The 16,056-nt window shown below is 42.1% G+C and overlaps 1 protein-coding gene across 7 annotated transcripts in view; it reads right to left on the bottom strand.

The window, feature by feature from the left end:
- TTC23L (tetratricopeptide repeat domain 23 like) overlaps positions 1–11,106 on the bottom strand; it is a 62,697-nt gene extending 51,591 nt beyond the window's left edge. For 3 of the 7 annotated variants that reach the window (XR_008525208.2, XR_008525209.2, XM_054555462.1), the window contains exons 1-3: positions 9,285–9,464; positions 7,932–8,006; positions 2,940–3,126 (exon numbers count right to left, since the gene is read on the bottom strand). Coding sequence is in view for 5 of the 7 variants with exons in the window: in XM_054555462.1 (XP_054411437.1) it covers positions 2,940–3,126; positions 7,932–7,999 (255 nt within the window). In the remaining 2 variants the exon portion in view is untranslated. The other 4 variants (XM_054555465.2, XM_054555463.1, XM_054555464.1 and 1 more) reach the window with 4 other exon arrangements.
- Positions 11,107–16,056: the final 4,950 nt, after the last annotated feature.

Genomic DNA, 16,056 nt, shown 5'->3' with positions numbered 1-16,056 from the left:
TACTTTTTCTTCACAGCACTTACTTCTATCTAATATTGTATTAGCTATTACTTTTGTTTGTCTATTATCTCCCCAAATAGAAGATAAGTCCCTTGAGGACAGAAGTTTATTCCTCATGTTCGCTGTTATCTGCCCAGTACACACAGGTGTAACACATTCAATATTTGCTGAATGAATCATTTATTAGCAAGGTTAAAGATGGGTTGGGGAAAATAATCCTCTACCCCTATAGAAGTGACAGGTAGAGCTCTCTAAGAAATCACTGAACTGTATCTTCAAGTCATATATTTCAGTGACTTTACAAACACAGCCATTATTGGCTGAACCAGTCGATAGGGTCAGGCATTTTTTTCCTGGTAAAGTGAAAATACCACTTCAAGGAACGAAAAACCTAAAGTTTCAGCCCTGGTTCTAATGTTTGTTTACTGATTGTGTTGCTTTGGGGCAGGCCACTTTGATCTCAGCTTCCTTTTCTGAGATTTGGAAACCTGTATCATCTACCTCATGGAGTTACTGTAAGGAAAAAAAATAGTGTCCAAATGATTCAGTGTTGTTAGGTCAGATCTAAGTGTAACCCATTTGAAGAATAATGTACAGGTAACCAAAGTAACCCATTTAAAGAGTAATGTTAGATAAGATACAGCAGTACCATAGGTGATTCCAAGGAATACACTCCTTCCTGATTCCTATCTCCTACCCAACTTCATGTTTTACCTGCCCCCTGCTCAAATATACAGAAGCAAGCAATGGTAGAAGGAAACGTCCCCTGATGCTTCCAAAACATCCATTTAGTCAGCATTTTTTAGAGTTCACCATGGGCTGACCACAGCAAATACTAAGTTCTCTTTTGAGGAAGAAGCATCATGCCATGAAAAAATCACTGGAATGAGAGACCAAAGCTTTGGCTCTGGACATTGTATATTCATCCTCGAACTCCTTGACTTGGAGAAACTGGGACAACCAGTACGGGCTCCAGATGTCATCCCAGCACTACTGCTGCTGACGTGGCATCCCCTGCCCTTCAGGGCTAGGAGTACTAGGTTGGGTTTGATTAAAAAAAAAACACAAACAGCGTTATTGAGCTATAATTGATATACAAAGAACTGTACCTGTTCACTGTATACAATTTGATGAGTTTGGGATTTGAGTTAGATTTCTCTCCTAAGATCTAAATCTTTGTCATTATCCAATCTGGCCAAGGAGTTTTCAAGCCTTGAAAACCCCCACTTACACTCCATGGCAGATGGTACTTGTGTGTTTTTAGAAATGATCCTTCTAGCCTGGATTTGTTAATCACTAATGGGTCCAGGCCAGGATGACTGTCCTTTGCAAGGTCCTTGGGTCATTTACAGAGATAAATTTACAAATATCCATCTAGAGAGATACTTCAGAGGCAAATGATAGAAAATGAAACCTCTCTAGATTACTTTTTTCCCCTTGGCTAGGAGGAGCCAGGAAGTCAAGGTACAAACTCTTCTGTTGATAAATCATGCTCTGGAAGCAGGCTGGTGCCTGTGTTCTAATAATGAGAGTCGATGTCTTGCTGTCTCAGTTTCCTGGATTTTGAATACTCATGCTTACAAACCTGCTCTGAGATCTTTGACTCAAGTCTTTGACTTGCTCTTAGAAATGCATACGTGGAATCTTTGACCTCCACTGCTACCTCCTGTTTCTGGCCCTTTGGTTTGTTTATGATTCCACTGTAACCAAGGGCATCTTACCCATATCCTTTCCAGGCCAGAGCTTAGACCTGCCTGACTACCTGTTCTCAACCTCCTGCCTTACTATCCCAGCCTTTTTGTTACCTAAGAGATAGCATCCTGAAACCTTCCAGGATGGAGATATATATATATATATATATATACACACACACACATACACACACACACACATACACACACACACACATATATACACATATATATGTACGTATGTATTTGTATATATACATATATATGTATATATATGTGTGTGTGTGTGTATATATATATATATATATATATATTTTTTATTTTATTTTTTTTTTTTGAGACAGTCTAGCTGCTGTCGGCCCGGGCTAGGATGCAATGGCGTGATCTCAGCTCACCGCAACCTCTGCCTCCTGGGTTCCAGCAATTCTCCTGTCTCAGCCTCCCAAGTAGCTGGGATTACAGGCATGCGCCACCACGCCCGGCTAATTTTTGTATTTTTAGTAGAGACGGGGTTTCACCATGTTGGCCAGGCTGGTCTTGAACTCCTGACATCAGGTGATCCACCAGGCTTGGCCTCCCAAAGTGCTGGGATTACAGGTGTGAGCCACCACGCCCAGCTATTTTTTTTTTTTTTAATTTTAAGTTAAAGGTAACAGCAACAAAAATAACCAAATGATAATTTTTAGGTTTTTCAAATTTTTATTTTATTTTTTTAGAGACATGGTCTCATTCTGTTACCCAAGCTGTAGTGCAGTGGCACAATCACGGGCTCCCTGTGGCCTCAATTTCCTGGGCACAAGCTGCTATCCTGTCTCAGCTTCCCAAGTAGCTGGGACTACAGGCTCCCTCCACCATGCCTGACTGATTTTTAATTTTTTTTGTAGAGACAGGGTCTCACTATGTTACTCACGCTGGCCTCAAGAGATCCTCCCACCTCAGTTTCCCAAGGTGTTGGGATTACACGCATGAGCCACTGCACCTGGCCTAATTTTTAGTTTAAAGCTAGGAGCAGAAATGCTCCTAGGAGCATTTCTACAAATACAAAGGAGGGACAGACAATGAACCATGCATGGAACCAGAAGGTGGGCTGGCTACCTAAGTAGGCTCTGCTTTGTTTTCTGCTACTTACAGAGAAATATGACACCTTCCTCTATTTCATATGCTTCAATCTGCATCGAAGGCAAAGCTTCTCTAATCAGGAACATATTTTCAAATGGAAAGAAAATTTTAGTGAGTTTTTTGTTTTACCATTTTTTCCTTAATCAGCTGAGCTACTTTCTTCTGGGATTGGGCTAATTTCTCTTTGGGATGAGACATACAGTCTATGACCTTCTCCTCCTCTTTAGCTTTAGTTTCCTCTTCACTCTCTCCACACCCACCAGTGGGATACAACTCATCTGTCTGCTGGTGAGCTGGGATCTCGGTTTGCTGTGACCTGTAGGTATGAGAAAGGCAGGGATTCAGGATTTAACCTTTGCCATCTCAAACGAGGTAAAATTGAAGGGCACAGTTCTCCCAGCTAGGGGATAGGGACATGATTTCTAACATAAACCTGAAGGAATAAAGCTAGGCAGTAAACTCATGTTGCCCTCAAAGCCTAGCATTAAGGCAGCAACGTGGTGGTTCGGATGAAGCTGATTTATAGAGGTACAGCTCTGCTGCTTACTAATCACATGACCCTCACCAAGTTATTACTTTACTTCTCTGTAAAATGAGAATATGGATGCCTACTTCATGAGGTTATGGGATTAAATGAAATAATACTCATAAATCAGTTAGCACAGTGTGTGGCATTCACTAAGTGTTCCTTTCATGTTAGCTACTAGTATATCATTAGCTCCAGGACAGGGCTGCTGCTTCTACAAATGAGGGTGTTGAACTGGAGGATCCCGAGGAATATCTGTGTTCTAAAATTCTGATCCAAACAAGGAAAGAAAATGGATATAATGAAATAAGGGAAAGGAAACCAACATTTTGAGGCTGGACTTTGCACGTCTTCTTTCTCATATCTTAAAAGCTTCAACATGTGGTGGCCAAGAAAAGAGGACATGGGTCCCACCAGAGACAGGGAGGGAACCCCACACTATATCAAGTGCAGATTCAGAGGAGAAATATCCTTAGTTGTGTTAAAAAGAACTATATCCTAACATCACCAGAAAAATCAATAAAGTGCTACAGAGGAAACAGAATTTTGAGATCTTAGGAGCAACAGTAGAAATTTTAAGTGTAAATAAGTCTCCCAAAGGACTCATCTTTATACTCACAATAACTCAAAAGTTCAGCCACTGAGTAGTTTTTAAAATAAAATTTACTTTTCTTTTCCACTGATTGCTTAGTGAATGTTCAATGTTTAAATAAAAAGAAAATTCAGAAAAGCACAAAAAGCTTAAAGAGTGAATGTTCAATGTTTAAATAAAAAAAAATCAGAAAAGCACAAAAAGAAAATAACTGCCAAGTGTAACCTTTTTTTTTTTTTTTTTTTTTTTTTTTTTTTTTGCTGCTGCTGCTCACTCTTTGGGTCCTTGCCAACTTTAAGAGCTGTATGCCAACTGTAATCTTTTACACCAGGTTTGAAAAATGACATGCTAATATCCTTCTAGAGTCCTATTCTAATTAACTTATCAAGAGGCACGTGGGCAAACCAGGTTGTGTAGATAGGGAAGCAACATTTCTTGAGGCCCAAGCGCAGGCAGGCTTGCCTTCTGCCCACAGACAAGTGTGCTTTCAGTAGACAAGCTAACTTGATGGGACAGCCAGGGAAGGTTGGCAATGTGACCTGATCAGAAGACAGATGATAAACTTCCTTTTCTCTGCCTGGTGAATTCCATACTCCTCCTTCAAGACGCAATTCAGATGTCATCACTCCTGGAAGTCTTTCACCGGAGTAGCAATAAAGGCAGCCTCCAAAGGGCTTTCAAAAATTTCCCCCAAACTGCTAGTACACTGTGATTTTTTTTTTTTTATTGTTGTTTGATTTTTTTTATTGTTGTTTCTTTGGTTTGTTTCTGAGTCTTCTTTGCCTCCTGGCAAAGTAAACTCCAACACGGCAGGGGCTGAGCCTCATTTGTTTCTGAAAACCTGATATCTGGCTCATAGTAAAAACAAATAATGGCCTGTTAAATGATGAACAAATGAATGAGAAAAGAATGTGCAGTTTTTAGAATGTTTGAAAAATATTGAGAAAAGAGGAAATCTGTGGCAAGAGATCATAAGTCGGCTGACTCTGGGCATGCTGCCTATGAGCTAGCCCTGTTCTGCAAGGAGCAGTTAAAAAAAAAAAAGAGATCATACCTCAATAGAAAATTTTGCTTAAGCTGCATATTTCACAGACCTAGAGCAGAAGTTAAATCTATTGGAGTCACCAGATTGCTAATTATGGATATTAAAAATTATAAGCCTGAAATATTTTAAATTAAGCCTTGAATAACATTAAGGTAAGACCAAAGGTGGCAAGCTTCAACCTCAAGGACTTCAAAGGAATGAGAAACATTGAGGTCTTGACAAATGATTTGAGAATATAAATCCCTGAACCAGCTTTGAACATCATGTTATAAAAGGTGAGAAAGATGGCTGGAGAATCCTGACCAGTCAGACATCTCAAAGGATGGTCAGAATAAAAAGAATAGGAGGTTGAATGGAAGGTCTGCCTTGCCAGGTTTATAACTTATTCCATATGTTACCATCATAAATAGGAATTCTGATTAGTAATGTTCAATATAAATTATCTGATTATTTCCCAGATATTTTACTGTGAACTTAACATTTTTATGAACTTCAGTTTTTACAGTCATATAACCCTTAACCTTAAGATATTTTATGAATTTAAACTTATGCTATCCAGGCCAGGCACAGTGGCTCACACCTCTAATCCCAGCACTTTGGAAGGCTGAGGTGCGTGGATCACTTGCGGTCAGGAGTTCGAGACCAGCCTGGACAACATGGTGGAACCCTGTATCTCCTAAAAAATACCACAATGAGACTGTAATCCCAGCTACTCAGGAGGCTGAGGCATGAGAATGGCTTGAATCTAGGAGGCAAAGGGTGCAGTGAGCTGAGATCACACCACTATGCTCCAGCCTGGGTGACAGAGCAAGACTCTGTGCAGGGAGCCAAAGGCCCATGGGATGTGACCAACTCAGCATTCCACTGGAGATGATATGATCAAACAGCAAACTGTTTATCATGAATGCAGAATGTGAGCAAACTCACGAGTGCTCCTGCCGACAGAAGGTTTGCTGGAGGCAATCACTCCCTAGCGCTGAGGTTATCTACTGTGACATCTAGAGCCTATTGTTTGAGGAATGAAGTCTTGCAAGCCTACTCTGGACTAAACAGCTGACCCCTTCTTCCATCCCCCTTCTCACCATCTCTTTTGCCTAATAAATACAGAGGGCTGTGTACAGCTCAGGGCCTTTGTCCACTAGAGGCAAGGTGCCCCCTGACCCCTTCTTCCAAATATACTCTTTTGTCTCTTGTCTTTTATTCCCACGTTCACCCCTCCTTTGTTCAGTCCACCAGGGATTGTGGCAGGTTACATAGGGGTGCCCCAAACAGCGACAGAATCTGGTGCTCCACAACTCTGTCTCAAAAAAAAAAAATGCTATCCAACATGGTAACTACTAGCCACATGTGGCTATCAAGCACATGAAATATTGCTAGTCTGAATTGAGATGTGCTGTAAATGTAAAATATGTGCTAGTAGTATTTTAAAGAGTATAAAAAGATAAAGTATTTCATTAATAATTTTAGCGTATTTTGTATATATTGAAATAAAATATAGTATTGAAATTAAATTCATGTGTCTCATTTCACCTTTTAATATGGGTAGCAGAAAATTTTAAATTACATATGTGGCTTGCATTATATTTCGATTTGATGGCACTGATATAGAGCAATGGTTCCCAACTAAGGATGACTTTGCCCCGAGGGGAAATCTGGCAGCATCTAGAAATATTTTTGCTTGTCACAACTGGAGCTAGTGCTACTGGCATCTAGTGGATAGTAGCCAGGGATGCTGCTAAAAATCCTACAATATATAGGACAACCCTCCACAACAAACAGTTATACAACCCCAATGTCAATAGTGCAGAGACTGAGAAACCCTGGTATAGAGAATGGTTAAAGAATGGACTCTACCTGGGCACAGTGGCTCATGCCTATAATCCCAGCACTTTGAGAGGCTGAGGCAGGAGGATCACTTGAGCCCAGGAGTTCAAGACCAGCCTAGGTAACATAATGAGAACCCATCTCTACAAAAATGTAAAAATTAGCCAGGTATGGTGGTGTGTGCCTGTAGTCCCAGCTACTCAGGAGGCTGAGGTGGGAGGATCTCTTGAGCCCGAGAGGCCAAGGCTGCAGTGAGCCGTGATTGCACCACTGCACTCCAGCCTGGGTGACAGAGCAAGACTGTCTCTAAAAACAAAACAAAACAAGAATGGATTCTTGAGTCAGAATGCCCAGTTTAAATACCACTTAGTAGCTTTGCAACTTTGGGCAAACTCCCTAACATCTCTTTGATTCATACTCATCTATAAAATGTACCAATAACAGTACCTCCTTCACAGGGCTCGGGGGGATTAAATCAGCTAAGATGTTTAAGGTACTTAGAACAGAGCCTGGCACATAGTATGTGCTCAATAAGTATTAGATGATATGAAAGTTTTATTTACTCTATTTCGTAAAACTTAATTTTCTCATTAACTTTGTTATAGCTAACTCTCTACAACTTTGCCAATCTTGTTATAACTAATCTATTTTTATTTTAAAAACTTCTAAAATTTCCTTAAGTTGGGAGAAAACAATCTTCTATCATGCATAGGTTGTAAATACAAATAGATATTATAGCAGAATCATTATTAAAGCACATCACAGAAACACAACCTTCTTTTTTTTTTTTTTTTTTTTTTTTTTTTTTTTTTTTTTTTTTTTGAGACAGGGTCTCTATCCCCCAGACTGGAGTGCAGTGGCGCAATCTCAGCCCACCGCAACCTCTGCCTCTGGGTTCAAGCTATTCTCCTGCCTCAGCCTCCCAAGTAGCTGGGATTACAGCTGGGATTAGCCCAGCTAATTTTTGTATTTTCAGTAGAGACGGGGTTTCACCATGTTGGCCAGGCTGGTCGTGAACACTTCTCTTTTATATAATGTTCATGCAAAGCTCCTCACCCAGGCTTGCCTTAAGCAGGAGGTCCCAGTGTTTCAGCCCAGTGAGCACCTGTGATGTCAAAATTCTGTGATACTTACATACGGAAGCAGAAATCCCAGTCGATGTCATTGCTAACAGTTGGGATACGGATGGGGCTGACTTGCATCTTCTTCCTACCAAGAATCAGGTAAGGTCAGCTTTGAGAGAAAAGGCTGGGTGTCTGTTCTATTTTCCCCCTCTGGTTTGCTATTAACATTAAACTAAAACTGCTCAAATATATAACCCATCCTAAATCCACAGACTACGCATACTCAGATATGGAGACCGCTGGAAAACACATTTGCCAAATTAAATGTCTAAGTTAAATGTCTTTCCCCTAATTTCAACTCCACCCTACTTCTCCAAAATCCCTGGACTTTAATGTCTCAAAGCAAGCACATTTACAGTTCCTGGGTCATCAAAACTATGGTCACCTACCTAACTCAGATATTGTTTTTGCAGGTCTGATGGCGTGATGGATTTAAGCAAAGCAACCAACTCTCAGTGGTAAACAAAGCACAGCCAGTGTATTGGTTAATTCTGCTTTTTTTTTCCCCCTGGGGTCATTTCACTAAGTAATAGCAGATTCTAGTAAAGGGGTCAAGAGGTGGGTACAGACGCTCATGCCTGTAATCCCAGCACTGTGGGAAGCCGAGGCGGGTGGATCACCTGAGTTCAGGAGTTCGAGACCACCCTGGCCAACATGGTGAAACCCCGTCTCTATTAAAAATACAAAATTTAGTCGGCTGTGGTGGTCCACGCCTGTAGTTCCAGCTACTCGGGAGGCTGAGGCAGAAGAATCGCTTGAACCCGGGAGGCGGAGATCGCGCCACTGCACTCCAGCCTGGGCGACAGAGCGAGACTCCGTCTCAAAATAAAACAATAAAATGAAATTCATGTGTCTGTTTTAGTTGTTGCTGTTAGATGATGGGGGAAACCTCGGAAGCACATGACGAAAAATGTGATTTCTAAATACAGTACTTGTGAAATTCAACTCTCAAGGAAGGCTATGCCAGCCGCTTAAATCAAATCCAAATCGAACGCAGTTATTTATTGAACGTTAACATCCACCAAGTCGCCTCTCCTTTCACCCTCCAGAATCACTAATTCCCGCCGAGCCCTGAGTGGCTTTCTGACCCAGGCTCCAGAGCATCCATTATCCGAAAATCAGAAAGGGAGACTCACTAATTTCTCTTTTTAACCTCTACTTTAAACACTATGCCCACAGCAAGGAGTTCTGATCTCTCAAACTCCCGGACTCTGTTCCTAAGACGTTCCATACGGCCCTGAACCCCTCCGGGACGAATCGCTCCTCTTTTCCCGCTGTGGTTCCGCGGTAACTCTGTAAGCCCTGACGCCGCAGGTCAAGCTTTTAGAGCCTCTAAGAGAACGCGCGAGTGCGCAAGGCGCACCTGGCTCAAGGCGGGGAAACCACGCCCCGGAACCAGCCTCCCAGCTCCCTGAGCCCGACTGCGCGGCTTCCTCCCGCTGCGTCGGCCTCCTGACCCTGGCCCACCTAGGTCCGGGAGCCAAAGCGCTGCCTCGCGAAAGCTACACAGCCTGCGAGGTCCCCAGTAATCTTCCGCAACCCAGGTCCCGGCCAACGAGACAATACCGTTGCCATGGGAACGGAACGCTACGGGTTATGCAGTGAGCGCTTGTAGCCATGGCGACGCGGGGCACTTCCGGTTCGGAGAGTCCCTGTTGGCTAGCCCCTACAGCAGTTCTTACCGTACCCTCCGCTTTCCCGTCCCCGCAGGCTAGACGCGAACAGCCTCCGGCTCGGTCCAAAACTGGCCTCTGCATATTGTATCTCACGAGACCTTACCCCTCGGAGGTGAAGGAGTAGGAAGAGAAGATACATTCGGTCCATGGATGGAAGGGAGCGCCGGGCCCCACGGCCCTACATATTTAAAGCTGCGACGTGTGCGGGCTGTATTCGGCGACGATCCCTGGCTACGGTGCACCCCCACAGCTCTTAGGGAGTTTTGTTTTTATGGACCCCAGAGGAAAGGCTTATATATGGCTGTTGACTGTGCTGGCACCGTCTGTGTTACCCAGTAAGATTGGAGCTAGGCATGGTTAGGAAAGCTGATTGCAGGAAGTGAGTAGTGTAAGAAATCGACTACTAGATCTGCTAATGGTTAGCTGTTCAGCGAGGGAGTCGGGCACATTTAGCACTTAGCCCTAAATAATGCAGCCATATCTTACCCCTTGGTGGCATGGAATACACAGTGTGTGTAATACACACAAAGTGCAGAGGCAATTGTGGCCATACCCAAACAAACAGCGCCAGCTCTTGCAACGCTGTGTTGAAGGATGTTATTATGAACCCTATCATAGACTAGGCCTATGGCAAGTCAAGTTGGAGTGAATGTGTCCCAGTTGTTTTCAGAAAAGAGCCGATTAGGTAGAGAGACAAAGAGAACATTGAGAATGTGAAAGATGGTATTTACGTTTGGTGTTTGTTATTTCCAGCTCTAGGATGGAAGTTTAATTGCCGTTGATCCAAGACTGCCAAGAAAGCCTTTTTGGAGTTAGGTTGGAGGAGTTATTTAAATGAGTTTGCTTGAATATCTCTTAAGTAAAACCTGTATGGTCTGTTAACTCAAGATTTAAATCTGTACTTTCCAGCTCCATAGTCACAATTTTGGAAAGATTCCCCCACTTTATTCTTTTTCCTAAGAAATCTCTCAGCATGGAACAATGATGACAGCAATGAACTTGATTTCAGAATGTCAAGTTTCTGGTTTTGACGCTGTAGCCTGGGCCGAGTCACGGCCAGTGGGTCCCAATTTTCTTGCCTATACGGTGAAAGTATTTGTACCACTTGCTTTCTGAAGCGCCTTCTGGTTCCAGGTTTCTGTAAGGGGTAAACGATTTTTGTGACCCTATGAACAGTATTTAACATGTATGGGAGTAAAAAGGAAGAAACTTTCCTGTTCTCCAACATTTATTTCTCTTACCCCTTATTAAGTTGGTCATCAAATTGAAAGGTTTTAATGTTCTTTCATTCTAGGAAATGGCTGTGAGATTGTTTCTAAGTATATTAAAGGTAATGTCTCTTTTCTAAACCTTTGCTTTTGCTGATAATTGTGAAGGGAAGTGGAACCAGAACAGGCACTGAATTGCCATTCCTAAAGCCAACGCTCTAATTCAGCCTCCATTTCATTAGCTCTGACCAGAAGTATGTTGCCTGCATCTGTAAAAATTATAAATCAAAATAAAATAACTTTGGCGACTTTTTGTTTTCTTTTTTTTCGAGACAGAGTCTCACTCTGTGGCCCAGGTTGGGGTGCAGTGGTGTGATATTGGCTCAGTGCAACCTCCGCCTCCCGGGTTCAAGCAATTCTGCTGCCTCAGCCTCCCGAGTAGCTGGGATTACAGGCGTGTGCCACTACTGTCTGCCTAGTTTTTGTATTTTTAGTAGAGACAGGGTTTCACTGTGTTGGCCAGGCTGGTCTCGAACTCCTGACCTCAGGTGATCTGCCTGCCTCAGCCTCCCAAAGTGCCGGGATTACAGGTGTCAGCCACCGTCCAGCCAGAACATTGAAGACTCTAAGTTTTGTGGTATTTTCTTTCCTTGCCATGTTAACCCTGTCCCCCAAATGTGAGCTTTAGTTGTAGTATATACACTTTTAGGTTTGTTCACTAACTCTGGAATGGAATCCCACTAATCTAAGTGGATAGTGCTTTTCCACTGTGTGTATTCACATTCCCTCCCCTGATCTGGAGGTAGAGGTGGCAAGCATTGCTATTGCAGAAATTGCATAGAGGAAGCAGTATGGAGGGTTTTTCTAGGCTCTTACAACCCCAAATCAAATGTGATTATCTCCAAGCTATTCTTATCCCAGGAACTGTGAAATTTAAGGCAAGGAAATCCAAATAAACTTTTGCTTGGAACACATTTTTATGGCCTCTCAAGAGAGGGTTAGATGCCTTGCTTCTGAGCTCCCACAGTATCCTGTCCACAATCTCATCATGACTCTCACATTGTACTGGCACTTCTGTTTATTTGCAAGTTTCTCCGAACTCCATACATCTATCCATCCACCCAGACAAAAATATTTGTGGAATACCTACTATGTGCCAGATGATGTTCTAAGCAGTAGGAAAGCAAAAGTGAACAAATAAGATAATGATTTTGCTTTCCAGGAATTTATATTCTACTAGATGAAGAAAAACAGAGCTGCTAGTAAACAGTATGGTGTCTCTGCAAGTTACAAAAAGGCACAAGGCTTAGGGAGTATGCAGTGACAGTGTATGAATTTGGAAAAAGCCTTTCCCTCCAGCCAGACTCAGACCCCTGCTAAGGAGTACAGCTTTGGGAACAGAGAGTGGGCTGGATTTCAGGACTCACTCACTCCCTTAGCCAGAAGAGTCACCTTAAGAAAAAGTGGGCCGGGCACAGTGGCTCACGCCTGTAATCCCAACACTTTGGGAGGCCAAGGCGGGCAGATCACGAGATCAGGATTTTGAGACCAGCCTGGCCAACATGGCAAAATCCCATCTCTACTAAAAGTAAAAAATTAGCTGGGTGTGGTGGCGGGTGCCTGTAATCTCAGCTACTTGGGAGGCTGAGGCAGGAGAATCGCTTGAACCTGGGAGGCGGAGGTTGCAGTGAGCCGAGATCGTTCCGTTGCACTCCAGCCTGGGTGACGAGCAAGAATCCATCTTAAAAAAAAAAAAAGAAAAAGAAAAAGATAACGTGATAAACAGTTATGGAGAAAAATAAAACCAGGTAAGGGATCTAGAAGGTGATGTGGCCGTGGCAGGAGGGGTGTACTGTCTTACATAGTGTAGTTAAACAGGGCCTCTCTGACAAGATGACATTGAGAAGATACCTCAAATCATGCAAAAAATTGTGCAAATATCTAGGAGAAGAACATTCTAAGATGTTAACAGCAAGTGCAAAAGCCCTGAGGCAGGAACAAGTTTAATGGGGTCAAAGAACAGCAAAGGGCAGTAAGAATGAGGAGGAAAAAGACAAAAGATTGTGCTAGTAAAGTAGTGGGGCATCAGGTCATGGAGGGCCTTACAGGCAATTCATCCGTCTAAATATTCATCTACCCACTCAGTGAATACAGAATACCTGCTAGGTAGCAGGCCTGTTTGGCCAGCTATGAGCTCCTCGTGAGCAGGAGTTGTTATCATTGAGCCTTTAGCATTCAGCACAGTGCCTGGGATATATCAGTGTTAAAAAAAAAAAACAAAAACACACACACACACATTAAATAAACTACAAATGACCTTTAGGAACTCCATTAGCAGAGATTCTGGCCTCCCTGTGTGTATCAGTTTCCTATTATTGCTATAATAAGTCACTACAAACTCAGTGGCTTAACAAACCACAACTTTATTATTGTATAATTCTGGAGGTTGAAAGTCTGAAATGGGTGTCACTGGGCTAAAGACAAGATGTCTGCAAGGGTGGCTCCTTCTGGGAGCTCAAGGAGAAAATTTTTTCTTACCTTTTCCAGCCTCTAGAGCCTGGCTGCATTCCTTGGTTTGTTCTCTTCATCTTCAAAGCCAGCAGCAATGCAGCATCTTCAAATCTCTGACCCTTCTTTCCATTTTTTAAAAGACCCCTCTTGTTATACTGGGCCCACCTGGATAATCTTATTTAAAGGTCAGCAGATTAGCAGGCTTAATTCTATCAGCAACCTTAATTCCTCCTTGTCATGTAACTTATTCACAGGTTAGATTCACAGCTAACATATTCACAGGTTCTGAGGATTAGGACATGGACGTCTTTGGGAGGACTTATTCTGCCTACTAGAGTGTGTAACTTAAATGCATGGCTTTAAAAACATATGGAGGTGACACATAAGGAGCCCTCTTCTCCTGGCTGTTAGCAGCTTACATCATTTGACTGTGTCCTGCTCCTTTCTATCCCTTACTGATATGGTTTGGCTGTGTCTTCACCCAAATCTCATCTTGAATTCCCACATGTTGTTGGGGGAACCTGGTGGGAGATAATTGAATCATGAGGGTGGGTCTTTCCCATGCTGTTATTGTGATAGTGGATAAGTCTTACAAGATCTGATGGTTTTAAAAACGGGAGTTCCCCTGCACAAGCTCTCTCTTTGCCTGCTGCCATCCATTTAAGATGTGACTTGCTCCTCCTTGCCTTCCCTAGCCACGTGGAACTGTTAAGTCCATGAAACCTTTCTTTTGTAAATTGCCCAGTCTTGGGTATGTTTTTATCAGCAGCGTGAAAACAGACGGATACTCTTATGTATCCTCCACTTTATAATCTGGTACATCCAGTTACGGTTCTTGAATATGCTGTTTCTTCCCATTTTAGAGCCTGCTTTATAGTAAGTATGCAGGAATGTCTCTTTGCTTTCCTCCTACTCACCTCGTGGGGGCTTTACTCCTCAAAGAAGCCTTTCCATCTGCTGAAACCCATGTTGATTGTTCCCTTGCCCAGCTCCTATGGCTCACTGAGCCCTTGTTCTTTTGTTTCTCAAATATGTCACACGCTCCCATAATGCTTGACAAATCTCTGCCCTGATCTGGTGAATAGAAATTGCTACTCTTGTGAAAGCCCTGGTTCTTTGGTCTGTGGCTTTTTCCAGCTCACTCTTGGCCTTGCAGTCTGCTGCTTAACTTTGCTCAAAAAATGACCCCAATCTTTGTTGCATAATGTTTCTGCTACTGTCAGCACCCAATATTCTTGTTATGCCGCATTGCAAAATGTTGTGCTTCAACATGTTCGGGGAGTGTTTTCCCCTCACAGCATATCATGTGTTTATCTGAAGATGGGTGGGTTTAATTATTAAAGGCTTTGGAGTTTGTCTTAAAGTGTATGTAAGGAAAACAAATTAATGACTCTTACTCAACCAACATGAAGGGAAAGGCCATTCTTTCTCAATGTGATGATACGAACAATATTCTATTCATTTTTTTTCTGCCCATATCTTGATGGAAGCTAATGTAAAAATGAGCAATTTGAAAACTCAAAAAATCCTTACACGTGTAAAGATATACATACATACATAGGATAGTCATTGCATCATTTTTGTAGCTGCAATACTGGAAGCAATTAAATGTCCATAATGTGGAATTATCAAGATAAAATATAGTACAACCATAATATGAAATTTTATTCAGCAGTTAAAAATGAGATGTGTATGCTGACAGAGAATAATCTCCAAGATATTTAAAGAAGAAAGAAAAATACATGCCTACATGTACATATAGACAGAGAATGTCTCAGATCACCGAAGAAACTTACTAGCTGTTGCTTCTGGGTAGATGCACTAAGGATTGGGGAGTAAGAGAAAGATTTATTTGTGGTTCCTTTCATTTGTCCTACAGTCTCAGCTGCTATCTAATTGTGAAGGCAGGAGAGTTTCTTTTCATATCCCAATTTTGCCTTATAAGGCGTTTCTGTCCATCAGGGATGACTGGTTTGGATTCATCTCAGTTTCCTCTCCAGCTGAGTGTCCCCATGAAGTCACCTTCTGAGTTGTCTGGTTGGCCACAGTTGAAATAAAAGGTTCAATTGAGTATCACACACATGCTTTCTTTGAAATAAAGTTTCAGTGTATAGTAGGAAGGCACAATGAAACTGAAGTAGAGGTGGTGGAATCATGTTGTAAGTGAAGGGAAATGGCCTTGTTACATTGGAGTATGATAAACTATGCTAACTCCTTAAGTAACTGTACCTATTTCATGTCATTTTAATTATGATTTTAACCTGCAACAATTTTAATTATGATTTTAACCTTGCCAGAATTCACCTGACAAGAGTTTTGTCAGGAATGAATTCAATTATCTTTGTAATGGGGCAGGAAAATGTATTTGGATTTTTTTTTTTTTTTTTTACTGTGTGTATGTATTAACTTTTTCAAAAAAAGCAAGAAGCAAGAGGGAAAAAAAATCTAGTGGAGGCTTCCAAACAGTTAAAAAGACTGCAGATCAAATGAGAGGCAATTGTGAATTAAAGGACTGTGATTCAACTGACCCAAAACGGCTGATACTCGGGGCAGAGCTCAGGACAAATCCAAGAGCTGGGAAAAGGAAATGATGTGAGACTTTGTGTGAGACAGTGCGGACAACTCATGCCAGCTGAGCATAGCACAGGCTAGAAAACCCATCACACTGAAATGCTATTGAACTGATCTTCAGAAGCCACACAGATATGCTTCTGAATACACCAAAAATCAACACCAGAAA

This window comes from Pongo abelii, chromosome 4, assembly GCF_028885655.2.
Source record: "Pongo abelii isolate AG06213 chromosome 4, NHGRI_mPonAbe1-v2.0_pri, whole genome shotgun sequence".
Classification (NCBI taxonomy): domain Eukaryota; kingdom Metazoa; phylum Chordata; class Mammalia; order Primates; family Hominidae; genus Pongo; species Pongo abelii.
Note: the sequence above shows the minus strand (reverse complement) of the source record. Positions and strands in the feature narration are given on the sequence as shown.